At 44.5% G+C, this 13,201-nt stretch overlaps 1 protein-coding gene and 1 long non-coding RNA gene across 7 annotated transcripts in view; one reads left to right on the forward strand and one right to left on the reverse strand.

Moving 5' to 3' along the window:
* Window positions 1–13,201, reverse strand: part of drosha (ribonuclease 3 drosha) — a 268,462-nt gene that overhangs the window by 50,457 nt on the left and 204,804 nt on the right. For all 4 annotated transcript variants that reach the window (XM_050196330.3, XM_055063089.2, XM_055063088.2 and 1 more), the window contains 3 exons: window positions 11,977–12,109; window positions 6,355–6,437; window positions 374–480 (listed from right to left, as the gene is read on the reverse strand). In XM_050196330.3, the coding sequence (XP_050052287.1) occupies window positions 374–480; window positions 6,355–6,437; window positions 11,977–12,109 (323 nt within the window). The remainder of the gene's footprint in view (window positions 1–373; window positions 481–6,354; window positions 6,438–11,976; window positions 12,110–13,201) is intronic.
* The window catches only part of LOC129380894 (uncharacterized), a 100,428-nt gene that overhangs the window by 18,989 nt on the left and 68,238 nt on the right, over window positions 1–13,201 (forward strand). The gene's annotated exons all lie outside the window — the stretch shown is intronic.

Genomic DNA, 13,201 nt, shown 5'->3' on the forward strand with positions numbered 1-13,201 from the left:
CCTCTATGCTGCTACTTATTTTGCGGCCCGATGTACTAACATAACACACCACCGAGAAAGCTGGAGCAAGTGGTAAAATGTGATGTCCTGATCACCTCCTGTGTCATGACATCACTACACATACACCTTTTTGGAAACAAAACTAAAGCTGGTTTGCAGAAATGCGATTGTATTAATTAGGGAAAGTAGGAGCTTATCAGTACTTTTCTCTGGGGTCTTAAATATGTGTCCTACTTTACAATTTGGTAACAATACATGTCCACCTCGTTCACCATGGCTCTACACGCTCAAATGAGGTGTTGGCCAGAGAAGCACCCAGTCAAACATGTCCAGATCACAACAAATGTGTTGGTATCATTATAAGCCCACTCACTTGTACATGGGTATGTCTGGCTCTCCACCATCCATAGATCGCAGTGTGAGACAGCACTGTTGCAGCTTACTCTTTGGATCATTCCAGTCCTGGTTGAGAATGAAGTCCTGGGCACGAACAGTAAAATCTTACATAGAGCCGTAGGGATGTAGTGCTTTTGCAGGGCTACAAGGTGTGGCTCTTTGGCACTCCAAAGCATTGAAAGGGGAGAAGAAGCGTCCTCATTACTTTGCAGAGTTTAATGGGGAGGACATAACTAAGCTACAGTCACATGCAGTGAGGCATGTCTCTGATTTCTGACAAATACAGATGTGGAAGAATGACATGCAATATTTTTAGCTGATGCATTTTGGCACAAATGACGCATTGCAATAGTACATACAACTTTTTACAAATGTTTAGAGCAGATAAAAAGGTATGAGTGTATGTGTGGCACTTGCAAGTTTTTACCATTGCCTGAATTATGTATGCTTCACCACCGTGCACACTGCATAACAGTTGAAAGTGCAAGAATTATGAAGAAGCATACTTAAAGTAATAGGCCCACTTATAAGACTGAATGAAGGAAGCGCGACCAAAAAAAGTTGTATGCCAGTGATAGTCCCGCATCTTGGACAGAATGAACATGTATGAACTAAACATTTGGTTAAAAGGGCCCTGAAACACTTTTATGAAAGTATTCATAAACACACCTGACTATTAAAGGACATCGCCTCAAGAATCTCCTGATGCATAAATGTTTCAAATCCTTCAAGTACATATAAGTGGAGTTAGATGTAGTTATTGCACTGATGAGTGTCTTTCTCTCTCCTTCTGTCTCCACTGGAAGCTATACAGGGGACGGGGCAAGGGGGCAAGGCTCCGCCCAAAAGTTGAGTCTCTCATCGAGGCACCCCATGGCAGCTGCAGCATCTAGTTCACGCAGCATGCCGCTGCTATCTCGGAAGCCATGCAGCAACATGCAACTGTTGTGTGCAGACCAGCAGTACAAAAATGAATTGCCTTTTCTGTCGCAGACATATATTTTTCCTTTATTCATCTCAAAACCAGAAAAAATAGTACTACTGAGAATGTCTCGTGATCACGGATACAGTCAATAGCTGATGGTGGACTTCACTGCTTGTGATGATGACATTGTGAAAGCGAGAGCAAGTGCACTGTCTTTGACACGAGATTGTAAATTTGCTGCAACATGCAGTGCAATAATATTTGGCTCACAAAGTTCACAAGAGCCTCTTCTACTGATTGGCAATGTTTTTCTTACTATGTTCAAGAAGTGTTTCAAGGCCCCTTTAAAACGAAGTCACCATCTTCCTCGCTTGTCCAGCTAAATGACAATTTCCTTTGTATGCCCCATTTTCTTCTCATTTCTCCCAGGATTTCACTCAACAAACAGTTAGCATGATGCACATTGGGCCAATTTTTCACTGAAAGCTTCCACATGGATGTGGGGAAAAAGACGGTAAAAATGAATCATGCAGATGCACAATTACCTGTTTCAAGTTGTGCCAGAATTTTGTTTTAAAGGGGCCCTGAACCACCCTCAGGCTTGTTGAACAAACACATTCTGTGGATATCATATGCAGCTGTGAACATATCAACCAAATTTTGCAGTCGTGTGGCGCTCACAAGTGGAGTGCGAAGTCACATTTTTCTCAAACACTCCCTTTTCAAGTAGAGGCCTTCTCCTGACCCATTTTAAAGCTGCCGGTGCCTTGCATGTGTCATCACATGCAATATTTCCATAGACTCCTGCTATCGGCCGATAGCTGACATCAATCAAGAAAGGTATTTAGATCAGTGTGCTTCTTCCTGCTGTTACTGTGTATGTTTATTAACCCTTTGAAGGTTTTTGCCGTACATGTACGGCGGCGGTTTTCTGTCCCGCAAGGTCTTTGCCGTATGGGTACGGTTCCAACCCTCCGTTTGAAATTTCGCACCATAATGACGATGCGTGCTCACCGTGAGGTGCTGCCACCTCTTAGCACTTACAAGATGCATTTGAAATTGGTGCTACCTTCTTGGGGAGATAAACAGAACTGATTGCTAGCTTCAGCGCGTCGCTCAGACTGCGGCAACGACCTTTGGCGGTTTCGGTTTCGCCGCATGATCGCAACGGAGGCGCACGAAACGTCATTTTTTTCTTTGTCGGCACTCTCTTGCAGGGCGGTGGAAGTTGATTTCTATCTTGATTGGCGCTGCTCTTAGCTTGTTTATCAGCGCCGCTCGCGAGGTATTCTCGCTCTCAGTGGCAACATGCTTTCGCGGTTTCGGTTCCGCCGCGTGATCGCAACGGAGGCGCGCGAAACGTGGTTTTTCTCTTTGTCGGCACGCTCTCGCAGGGGCGGCGGAAGTTGATTTCTATCTTGATTGGCACTGCTCTTAGCTTGTTTATCACCGCCGCTCATTCTCGCTCTCTGCGGCAACGCGCTTACGCGAGAGGGTGCCTCTGACCTCTGCCCAAGGCAGCCGCACGCAGAGATGTCATGTGTGCGCCAACACAACTCCTCGCTCCGAGAGAACAGACACCCAATTTTAGGTCTGCAGACTGTGATAAGGCACTGTGCGTAGACCCGTGTTTCAAGGAGTACCACGCTCGGAAATACTATTGAACATTTTGCAGTTCTAAGTGATGCCGACACCAAAATACTGTTCCTAATTATTTTTTACTATTTATTCCCGACTTTATACATTTTGTACATTCAAGATCCGCAATAAAGTAATTTGACCACCTGGAAAAGTTTTTTTCAAAATAATTCGACCCTCAAAGGGTTAATGCGGCTTACTAAACAAACTCAAGTAAGCAAAAATCTGCGTTTTGAATTTCGATAAGAATTGCATACTATCAGAAGACACTATCGTCTGCTCATGCTCCACCACATCTGCCCACATAGGAATAAAACTTTGAACACACTGCTTATCCGTGTCGTAGATATTGGGTCTCGCAAATTTTTATTAGTATTGGAACACTGAACTAGCCTCTAACCATGTGAAACTTAAGGTCAGACCTCATGTATGCTTGCCAGTGTGTGCTCACTCCTGGCCGCTCCTGACTCAGCGCCTTGGAAAATATCACTTCGTAGTGATCTGTTGATAGCGCTTCAAAATTCTCAATTTGGATTTGGCTACTATCCGTCGGTCAAGTTGGTGCAGCACAAAGCCGGTCTGCACCACATAGCGTGACCAGACCGGAACACATGAGTGCAAGCTTGTACTCCAGCCCTGTCGTACACACTACAGTTGGCCACTACAGTTGCAAGTAGCTGTGTCTGCTGCAACTGCATGTCATACACATTGCGGCCACCACAAGCTGCCGTGATGAGCCCGTTCGCTACGCTCACTATGGTTCGCTGAGGATAACCTTTGTGACTGGCCTTTGTGGGTGACATGGCTCCAAGTAGAGAGTACTTCAGGCGCATGGCGAGCCGGCTCGAGCGCCAACGTCTGACTGGAACAGGTCTGCTTCCCAAGTTGCACACCTTCGAGGTGTGTTGTCATCATGGTCGAAGCTTATAATGTTAGGAATACTTTCAATGCAAGTCTGAAGTGTGGCATCCATCGCTTAAGGCACAGATATGGTCTGATGTGTTCACCATGCCAGGCGATGGTCGTTGAAGTTGGATCTGTCATGCTGGTGACGCCAGAATTGCCTAAAATTAGTCCTCTCTATAGTTTGGCGTGTTAAATGTGGCCCGCAGTAGCGCAGTGATCAGCTATTGCCATGGCGCATGTGCACATGTGTGTTGGGTGAGCACTTTTGTATTTGGCAAAGGCTCAAACTCGGCATGCTCGCTTCAGCACACCTGAACTGTAGGCCAGCATTGCTGCCGGCCAGCCAAGCTAGTGCTTGATGCACCCTGGTCTAGCAGCTCTGGCACGAGATAAGACATCATCTGTTCCCACGCCAGCCGTGCTGAGCACAGCCGGTTACGTCAACTGTGCCAGACACTAAACTCGAATTTTTGCCCACGTAGCATAACTACACCGCGCGAGGCACCCGTCTGCAATATGTCGGACTATATTTGCACCTTTAAACTGATGTGCACACTGCCAACGTACTCGCATGACTGAACATAAAGACGATATTCTGTTCGACCCTCGGAAATTGCGTGATTATTGATGAAATAGGTGCAAAATGAAATATGCTACTCGTGCCACTCAGTGCGAGAAACCAGTGGCGCACGTTGCTATCTCGTACAGCCCAGCAAAGGGATGAGATACCTGTGGAGACACGGTAAACTCAACCATAAGTTGAGAGATAGCCTCTGAGTTTGCCGTGTTGTAGGTGCCAAAAATCGAAAGTCGCAATGACTATGTCTACCCTGCTCTGCCATAGTCTTCGCAGTGCAAGGTATTGAAGAAGAGAGAGAGAGATTTATTTACAGAAAGGCAGAGAGGTCAGCCTGAGCTATAACTTGCTCTGGCCTGCTAATCTACACTGAGGAAAAGGGACGGGCAGGAAAAGGGCTGATGAATAATGGTGATGACGATATGAGGAAGAGGTATGCATATACATACAAGTTCAAATCATTGTGGTATGTATCTCTAAAGTCGTACTTCAAGCCCAGTGGCTTGGAGAAAGGCTATAATGGCATTTGTTATTAGGGCTGCACTGTTTCCATTAGTAAAAGAAACTCATCTGATAGCGGCCTCTTATCGACGTATGCAATGGAAGAGACCAGTTGCTGTCGTTCTTGCACGTACATGGGACAAACACAAGATATATGAACAAGCATTTCTGGTAAATTACAGTATTCACAGTTTGGGCTAGTATCACTGCAACCTATCAGATGTCTATAACGGTTGGTAAATGCAACACCAAGGCAAATCCAGTGCACCATGCTTGTTTAGCTTCTTTTGAGCTTGTAAGGCATACGAAATTTCATTTCTTTGTCCCATTTATGTACTCGTTTGTGCTGTTGATCTGGTTGGTTCCAGTGTTCCAATGTATGGTTGTGTATTGTGCAACAAAGTAGGGTGTTTGTGTCTGTTTTTGAGAATGAAATGCGTACTTCAGGAGCATTATTTAAAGCAGTTTTCGCTTCAGCATCTGCCTGTTCATTCCCTATCACACCATAGTGTGAAAGTATCCACTGAAAGGTGGATATTCCGCTTCTACTGAATGCATTGAAGTACTTTTTGCTGCAAAGTATTTACGAAATAGTGTACTTCAATTTCAAATGCGTTTCACGACCTTGATAAAAAGTGGTTCAGGCCCCCTTTAACCAAGAAAACATATACAGCCCACATATATAAAACTGCACAAGCCCACCATAAATAATGTGGCAAATCCATCCTCACACAAAATTAAAGCTTGTAAACGTACCACTATGATCCTGTATTAAAAGTTCAAGTTTTTACATTCTGTACCATTGCAGTGCTACAAGAAAGCTTCATCTGAACAGGCATCATCAGAACTTTGGAAAAATCACCTATTAGTGTCAGCAGCAACAATAGCAAGTGTCGGCAGTAAGAAGAAGGAACACATAGTACTAAGCATGCATGCACTACGTACAGAGACAAAACACAAAGTCTGCTAAAATTTGCACTTGGATTTGTTGACAGAAGAAAACAGGGCAAGAAATAATTATAATAAGCAAACATTAATTAAAAAAAAAGGACAAAAAGTTATTAATAAGTAAACATTTATTCTGAAATCTCCTTTGCCCCATGAATCAACCAGGTGGGTGACGAGTTACAAAATGAACTTTGCGAGATATCTGCACATGGTTCATTTGAAGTTTAAAACTTAGTTTAAATTTTTGTGGAAAATAATCAAAGCACATTTCTTTATTGGTTTATTTTTAGGCAACAAACGAGTGAAACAACATCTAACAGGCTGACATATACACTCACTGCACAGACACCACGAGAAGAAGAAAAAGAAAGCGGCTCATGAACAGTGGCAAGACAACAAAATCACAACTCATATTGTTACAAAAGCACACAGCTGACTTAGCTTATTAATGCTACTAGCTCACCTGCAGCCGTGGAAAGAAGCACACCTGACAGAATGCATTGCAGTACTCCAAACCCTGGTCAACAAACAGTGCTCCCAAGAAAGCTGCAGATGAAAACAAAGGTTATTAGGAAACAAAGTAAAATGTATTTGGTTTAACAAACCGTGCAGTCATAAGTAAATGTAACCCTAATAATTGTATTTCATAACTCAATTTTGGGAATTAAGTTCACCGACTGCATGCATACTTACAGAATTGAGGAAGTTGTGAAAAAGACAGGAGGAAAGGTGGTTAAGTGGGAACTATAAAGAATAAGCCTGATGTATTTTTTGTGTTTTTACAATGTGCAGAATTCTAGCAAGGCACACCTTGAATTTAAGGCACACATCCTCATCAAAGAGAGCAGCACCCATCAGTGCACTATTTGTCACTTTTTTTGACAAAGAGATGAAGTCTCTCGACTGTTAATTTTGACAAGGGAACTTTTTAGGCATGTTTTTACTATATAAGGTATCTTTATTGGTTGTTGCTCTGATTATTGTCAAGCAGTTATAAATCTGTTTCTTTATTTGTTCTTTCCTATTGGAGCCTTGTCCATTTGATATGCTAAACTTATCTTTTTGCCATATGTGCCCTCGCCCTCTGATTACTTTGCTTTCACTGCATTTTCTTAACAGATGGCCGAGCAATTTGTAGATAATGTCATGCTTTTGAGTAATCAGCCTAAATGCTGTATGACCCGTGAATTCACCAACTTGAGAAAGATGGTATGAAAAGCTGTCACTCTTACCATCAGTCAAAAAGTCTAAAACCACACAAACAAAGCCCTGTCAACATATTAAATTGATTGACAGTGTTAAATAAAAGTGCCTAGTTCCTTTGAAAATGGCTCCAAACCTCTTCATGCGCATCAAAAATCTTGCGACATGTAAAAACTGTAGACCCTGAGAAAGTAGAGTAAAACAGTTCCATGTACTGCTGTACTGGCAAAGTTTGATAATGAATAAAACGCATAAAAATAAGATTTTTGAAAATTTCATTCTCAACCTTTTACCTTTAGTATGCTCCTAACTAGGCAGCTTCACCAGGTACCGTATTTACTCGAATTTAACGCGCACTTTTTTTCAGATAAAACGGGTCCAAAAATTGCATGCGCATTAGAATCGAGTACGACCCTAAATTCGCGTTACCATATCGCCATCGGCATTCAAAAAATGGCCGCCTTGTACGCGCTTCTAGCCTAGCTGCCGTAGCTTCCTCCATGTGCATATCTCCATGTTGTACGTGTAACCAGGCGCTGGTGTAATGTACCGCCTATCTTCCCGTTTTCTGCGTTTATTCAATCAGCATGGAAGCGCCAATTGCGAAGACACGCCGAGTCCACCATGATGCCGCATTTAAAAGGAAAGTTATCATGTGCGTGGAGACGGACGGAAATCGGGCTGCATCACGGGCGTTCGGAATTCTCGACACTTGCGTGCGGGACTGGCGCAGAGAAGGAGAATATTGTCGCCAGCAAAGCAACAAGGAAGGGTTTCAGTGGACTGAAGCAGGGCCGCTTCGCCGAAATAGAAGAGCTGCTCGCGGAATACGTGCAAGAGTAGCGAGCGGCACAGCGGCCTGTGACGACTGATCTGCTCAAAGTACGGGCGATGCAGTTAGCCCTACAGAAAGGGCTAATGCAAAGCGACTTCAATGCGAGCAGGTGCTGGCTATCAAATTTTATGAAAAGAAAAGGCTTTTCTCTTCAAAGGTGGACAGGGATATGCCAAAAATTGCCAGAAGAATATGAAGAGAAAATGCACAGTTTTCAGCGGTACATTTTGAAGTTGCGCCATAGAAACGGCTACCACTTCAGACAGGTTGGAAATGCCGATCAGATGCTGCTCTACATTGACATGTCTGCCACCACAACCATGGAAAAGAAAGGGGCGAAGCAAGTGCGCGTTTTGTCTTCTGGCCACGAAAAACTAGAGTCACCGCAATGCTTTGTTGCACTGCGGATGGGCACAAGCTGCCCCCGTATCTTATCTTCAGATGGAAGATGCTCCCGAAAGGAATCGTGTTTCCGAGTAGCGTGATTGTGCGTGCAAATGATTAAGGTTGGATGACCATGGACTTGGTTGCTGACTGGATTGATAACATTTGGCGGAAGAGACCCGGCGGCTGTTTGGGTCTGCGTGGGATGCTTGTGCTCGACGCGCTAAGGTGCCACCTTGACCAGCGCATCAAGGACAAGCTGGCTGCATGCAACACCAACCTTGTCGTGATACCCGGCGTGTGACATTGCAGCTCCAGCCGCTCTATGTTTGTTTGAACAAGCCAGTGAAAGATAGAATTTGGGCGCTCTACACCGAATGGCTGCCACAAATTCACGCCCGCCAATAAAACAAAGCGTGCCTCACTGCAGGACTTTGCTATATGGGTGAAAGATGCATGGTGCACGATCCCGTCTGCCATGGTCAACAAGGCCTTAAAAAGTGCGGGATTTCGAATGCCATGGATGGCACCGAAAGATGAAATGCTTTGGTCTGTTGATAGCGATAAGGAGCTGTTTGATAGCGACGACGAGTGATATCTATTGCCCCACGCGACTCGTACCGGCACAGTGAAAATCTTGGCGGCAAGGTACGCCGCTTCCATTTGTGTTTTTATTCATAGCAACTTTAGTGTATTGGGAATAAATCTGTTTTTTCCAAATGAGAGAAAATAGTACTTTTATATGAAAGCACAAGGTGCACAATATTGTACTCTTTTTTTCTTTTGTCATGAAAAACGAGTGCGCATTACAATCTAGGTTTTCATTTCTTGGTCACGGAAAACGGGTGCGCGTTACAATCGAGGGCGCATTAGAATGAAGTAAAATACGGTAGTTTGCGCAAAGTGTAATGCTGGCTAGTTCTGGAAATCATCACTAGCACATCTCTAGAGCAGTTCATGCACAACCCCTCAAATTCTATCAACGAAACCCTTCAGTGTCTATGGGCAACAGTTAGAGAAATGCTGGTACAAAGAGTACAGCACATCTAGATGGACTTTCCTGCAAGGCCTGACAAGTAATTCTGAGATGTGGCACAGTTGTGCAACACCGTGAATGAATCAGTAAGAGAAAAATTGAAGATGGTGATAGTACTCCAGTGCACGCACCAAGAAGGCAATAAATAAAAAAGGTATATAGGCAGAATATTGACCTATATAGCACTTAGTCTGTGTTATGTAAAAAAGATGGAACCACCAGCTTCCTTGACAAAGAAAGACGTACACCGACCAAGTAAAACTTATTTAAAAGACAAGATGTTTCAGCTGAAGCCTTGTTCACAAGTGGGCGAAAAAGGTTGAAGTGCCTGTTGTAGTATAGTGTCGCCCCGTGTCAGATCTCTGTGTTATCGTACATGTATGTTTTGTAGTTGTTTAGCTAGATGGCGCACCCCCCTTCTGTCATGTGACGAGCTTGGACCAATGAGGAGGTGTCATCTGGCGTGTGAAGTCTTTATTAGGAATAAACGGCCGCGGGTCGGCTGAGTCTTCGTTCCGGTTTTCATCAGGAGCAGTTAGCTCCGTGTCTCCTTCACTGCGTCGGCGCTCGCTGGCCGGGGGCCCCCACTTGCCTGCTGCTGCCGACACAACACCTGTTTAAACAGGTTTTAGCATGTGGCGCAAGCACCACGCATAAGACCGGAGGAGGGTTCCTTCGTTTCAATTGAGCGTGTATTCTGTAGATTGTATCTCAAGACTCCAGGTACAGACGTGACTTCCAGTTTCTTTCCTGGCCAATTAGACTAGATTTCATCCAGTCAATATTGTGCGTAGTCGCTACGTGCTCTGCCAAAGCATTTCCTGGTGTTGTTTACAAGATCCCCTGTGCGGATTGCAATTGCGTCTACATAGGGGAGACGGGCAACTTTAAACAGTGGCTGCGCCAACATCAAAACAATGTGGATAAGAGAAGAGTGGCTTCAGAGCATGCAGCAAGGACTACACACAATATTGATTGGATGAAATCTAGTCTAATCAACCAGGAAAGAAACTGGAAGTCGCGTCCATACCTGGAGTCTCTCGAGATACAATCTACAGAATCTCAATCGAAACGAAGGAACCCTCCCCTAGTTTTACGCGCGGTGCTTGTGCCACATGGTAAAACCTATTTAAACAGGCACTTCAACCTTTTTCACCCACTTGTGAACAAGGCCTCCGCATGGAAGCCGAAACATCTTGTTTTTTAAATAAGTTTTACTTGTTCGGTGTACGCCTCTCTTTGTCATGTCTCATCCCGACCAGATGGGCTTCCATCGAACTCTCGATTACACCAGCTTCCTTGTGATAACTTCTGAGCAAACCAGAATGCTGGAATCAAATTAAGAGGCAGTTTGCTCTTTGTACTAACAGTTGAAAGCACACGGACAGCATATAAAGACATACTGAGCATATACAGCATGGTATGGCAAGGTACAGCGAACTACAGTCTAGCCCGGTTATACCGAAGCCACTTATAGCGAAATAGCGGTTATAACGAAGGGATTTCACTTTCCCATTCCCATTTTTGCATTTTCAATACATTTTGGGTCTGGTTTTAACGAAGTAAAAAAGAGCGCGTCAGCGGATATAACGAAGAGATTTAATACCAACCGAAAAATAATCTGTCAATCAACACATTTTTGCGTCCTTGAGGCGATTTTTTCCGTGAAAATAGGAGCAAAATTCGGCTGATGGCGTCCTTTCGTGGCGTCGTCTGCCCTCCCGCGGAGCGAAAGGTTGCTTCACTGCATCGCAAGGCATGCCGGTCTCGTGTTGCGCCATCCTTGAACGGCGTCACGGCGTAGAGCGGTAGAGCACGCCGAGCAGGGGAAAAATGTAAAAAAGAAAAGAAACAATTTTTTTTTTTGATGACGTTGCGGAGAGCGGCCGTCTTGGCCAATCACGGTTCTCTATTTCTCCCGGGCAGTCGGCGCCACGGCTGGACTGCAGTCTGCAGGAGGTGTGGCAGCGCCTTTCAAGCCGCTAGCGACTTGAACCTTGTGCCTGTGGGTGTGCGCCACATGGACTTCGTTTTCGCTGACGAAGACCTTGTTGTCACCGAGGACTTCACGACTGAAGAAGTTGCCGGGAGTGTCATGGAAGAGATCTTGGCGGACAGCGCCTCCAACAGCGAATGCGACGATGCTAGTTGTGCCCCTAAGCCGGTCACCTCCGCAGCGGCCATCGCAGCTGTTGACACGCTACGGATGTACCTCGGGAGTCCGGAGTTTGACCAGATCTTTGGTTCGCAGTTAGATGGTATGGAAGCCGCAATCCTGAAGTCCGCACTCGCGAAACGTGTTCAGGGGACGCTGGACCACTTCTTTCAGCGGCAATAAATCGGTATGCCCATGTTTGCATTTTTTTTTTCATAGTCCACATATTACGAAATAGCGGATACAGTGAAGTGATTTCCTATTCCCGCCGACTTCGTTATAACCGGGCTAGACTGTATTCTGTTGCAGAATGCAGTAACAACAAATGGAACACGCACACACACGCACGCATGCGCACACACACATTCATGTGGTGCTCAAAGACCCCTCTTTTTGCTGTAACTGCTTGAAACGAGGCCATGAGGGGAAATAGTTACAAGTCTGGGCAGTAAGTACAAGTCTTGGGTCTCACCTTCAAGAATGTCAGCACGATCTTTAGTCTTGAGCTCAGCCTTTGGGTATGGATATATAGTGTATTCCACCATCCCCAAATCATCACACACTACTGCTTGTGTCCGGTTGTTCACCAGAGAGCTTCGGAGAAGCTGCATGATACACAGACAAGTTAGTTTGATCACATAAGCCTAATAGAGAAAATAAAAGAAGAAGAGGAAACAAACTATGTCTATAAAATCAAGAGCAGCAGTGTGCCACACTTTCTCTGAGGCATTCTTGGATAATGCAGCAATGATAGCCATGGCAACTGTGTGCAACAAGGACTGCAGTAGATTGCATGTATTATACAAGGCTTGGCAAGTTGCTTATAAACAAACTTTTAATTTAACCCTCCAATCTTGCAGGCATAAACAGCCGTACTCAACTCTGCTTCACTCAGTCACTATGCAGTGGTGTAGGCAGACATAGGGGGGAGGGCGAGCACGCACTTGACCTCTCCCAGGGGGGTGAGGCCGGCGAATGCTGTTGCACGTCGTTTTATGCCAGGTATCCTTAGCACACAGAAATTTTAGGACGGGGGGATTCTACAAGTCTGCTCGTAGACTGGTGGACAAAAGTGTACTGAAAAGATAGAGTTATATCAGAAATGAATTGATTTGTCTTTTCTGAAATTTTGTTAACACAAATTCTACAGTGAGCATGTGGATAATTTTAATCACCCTTATACTTCATCAAAACTGTGGTGAACCAATCAAAAGGCACCTTTTAGAAGATCTTGTAGCAGAAAAACATCTGCTTTTGTACTAGCAGACATTCCAGCTTTTGTGGCATGACATTTTGGATAAACAAATGACACAACACAGTACAGTGCAAGCTCTGAAACTATTAAATCACTTACAAAGCTATTGATACATAAAACTCCTGCGAAAATATATTTAAAAGGAATTACCACTGTTTAAAAGACAATGGTACTAGCAAAATTAGATTACGTACAGATGGTGAAATCTCACCCTGCACACAACATTAGTATCTAGTTTTGCTGCTTATTTCTGAGAGACTACAAGCTTGCAAGTGCAACTGAGTCTCTTCTGGCCCTCCTTCAACAGTGTCTCACTGCTCTGGATGTGAGAGAAACGTTGTCTGGTTTGGCATCATCTTCTGCCGATTTTATTTAATCCTGGAAATCCTCTTTATTTGCCTTCTTTTCCAGGCACATCAAAATCGCTATTGTTTAATTCCTG

Source organism: Dermacentor andersoni, chromosome 1, assembly GCF_023375885.2.
Source record: "Dermacentor andersoni chromosome 1, qqDerAnde1_hic_scaffold, whole genome shotgun sequence".
NCBI lineage: Eukaryota > Metazoa > Arthropoda > Arachnida > Ixodida > Ixodidae > Dermacentor > Dermacentor andersoni.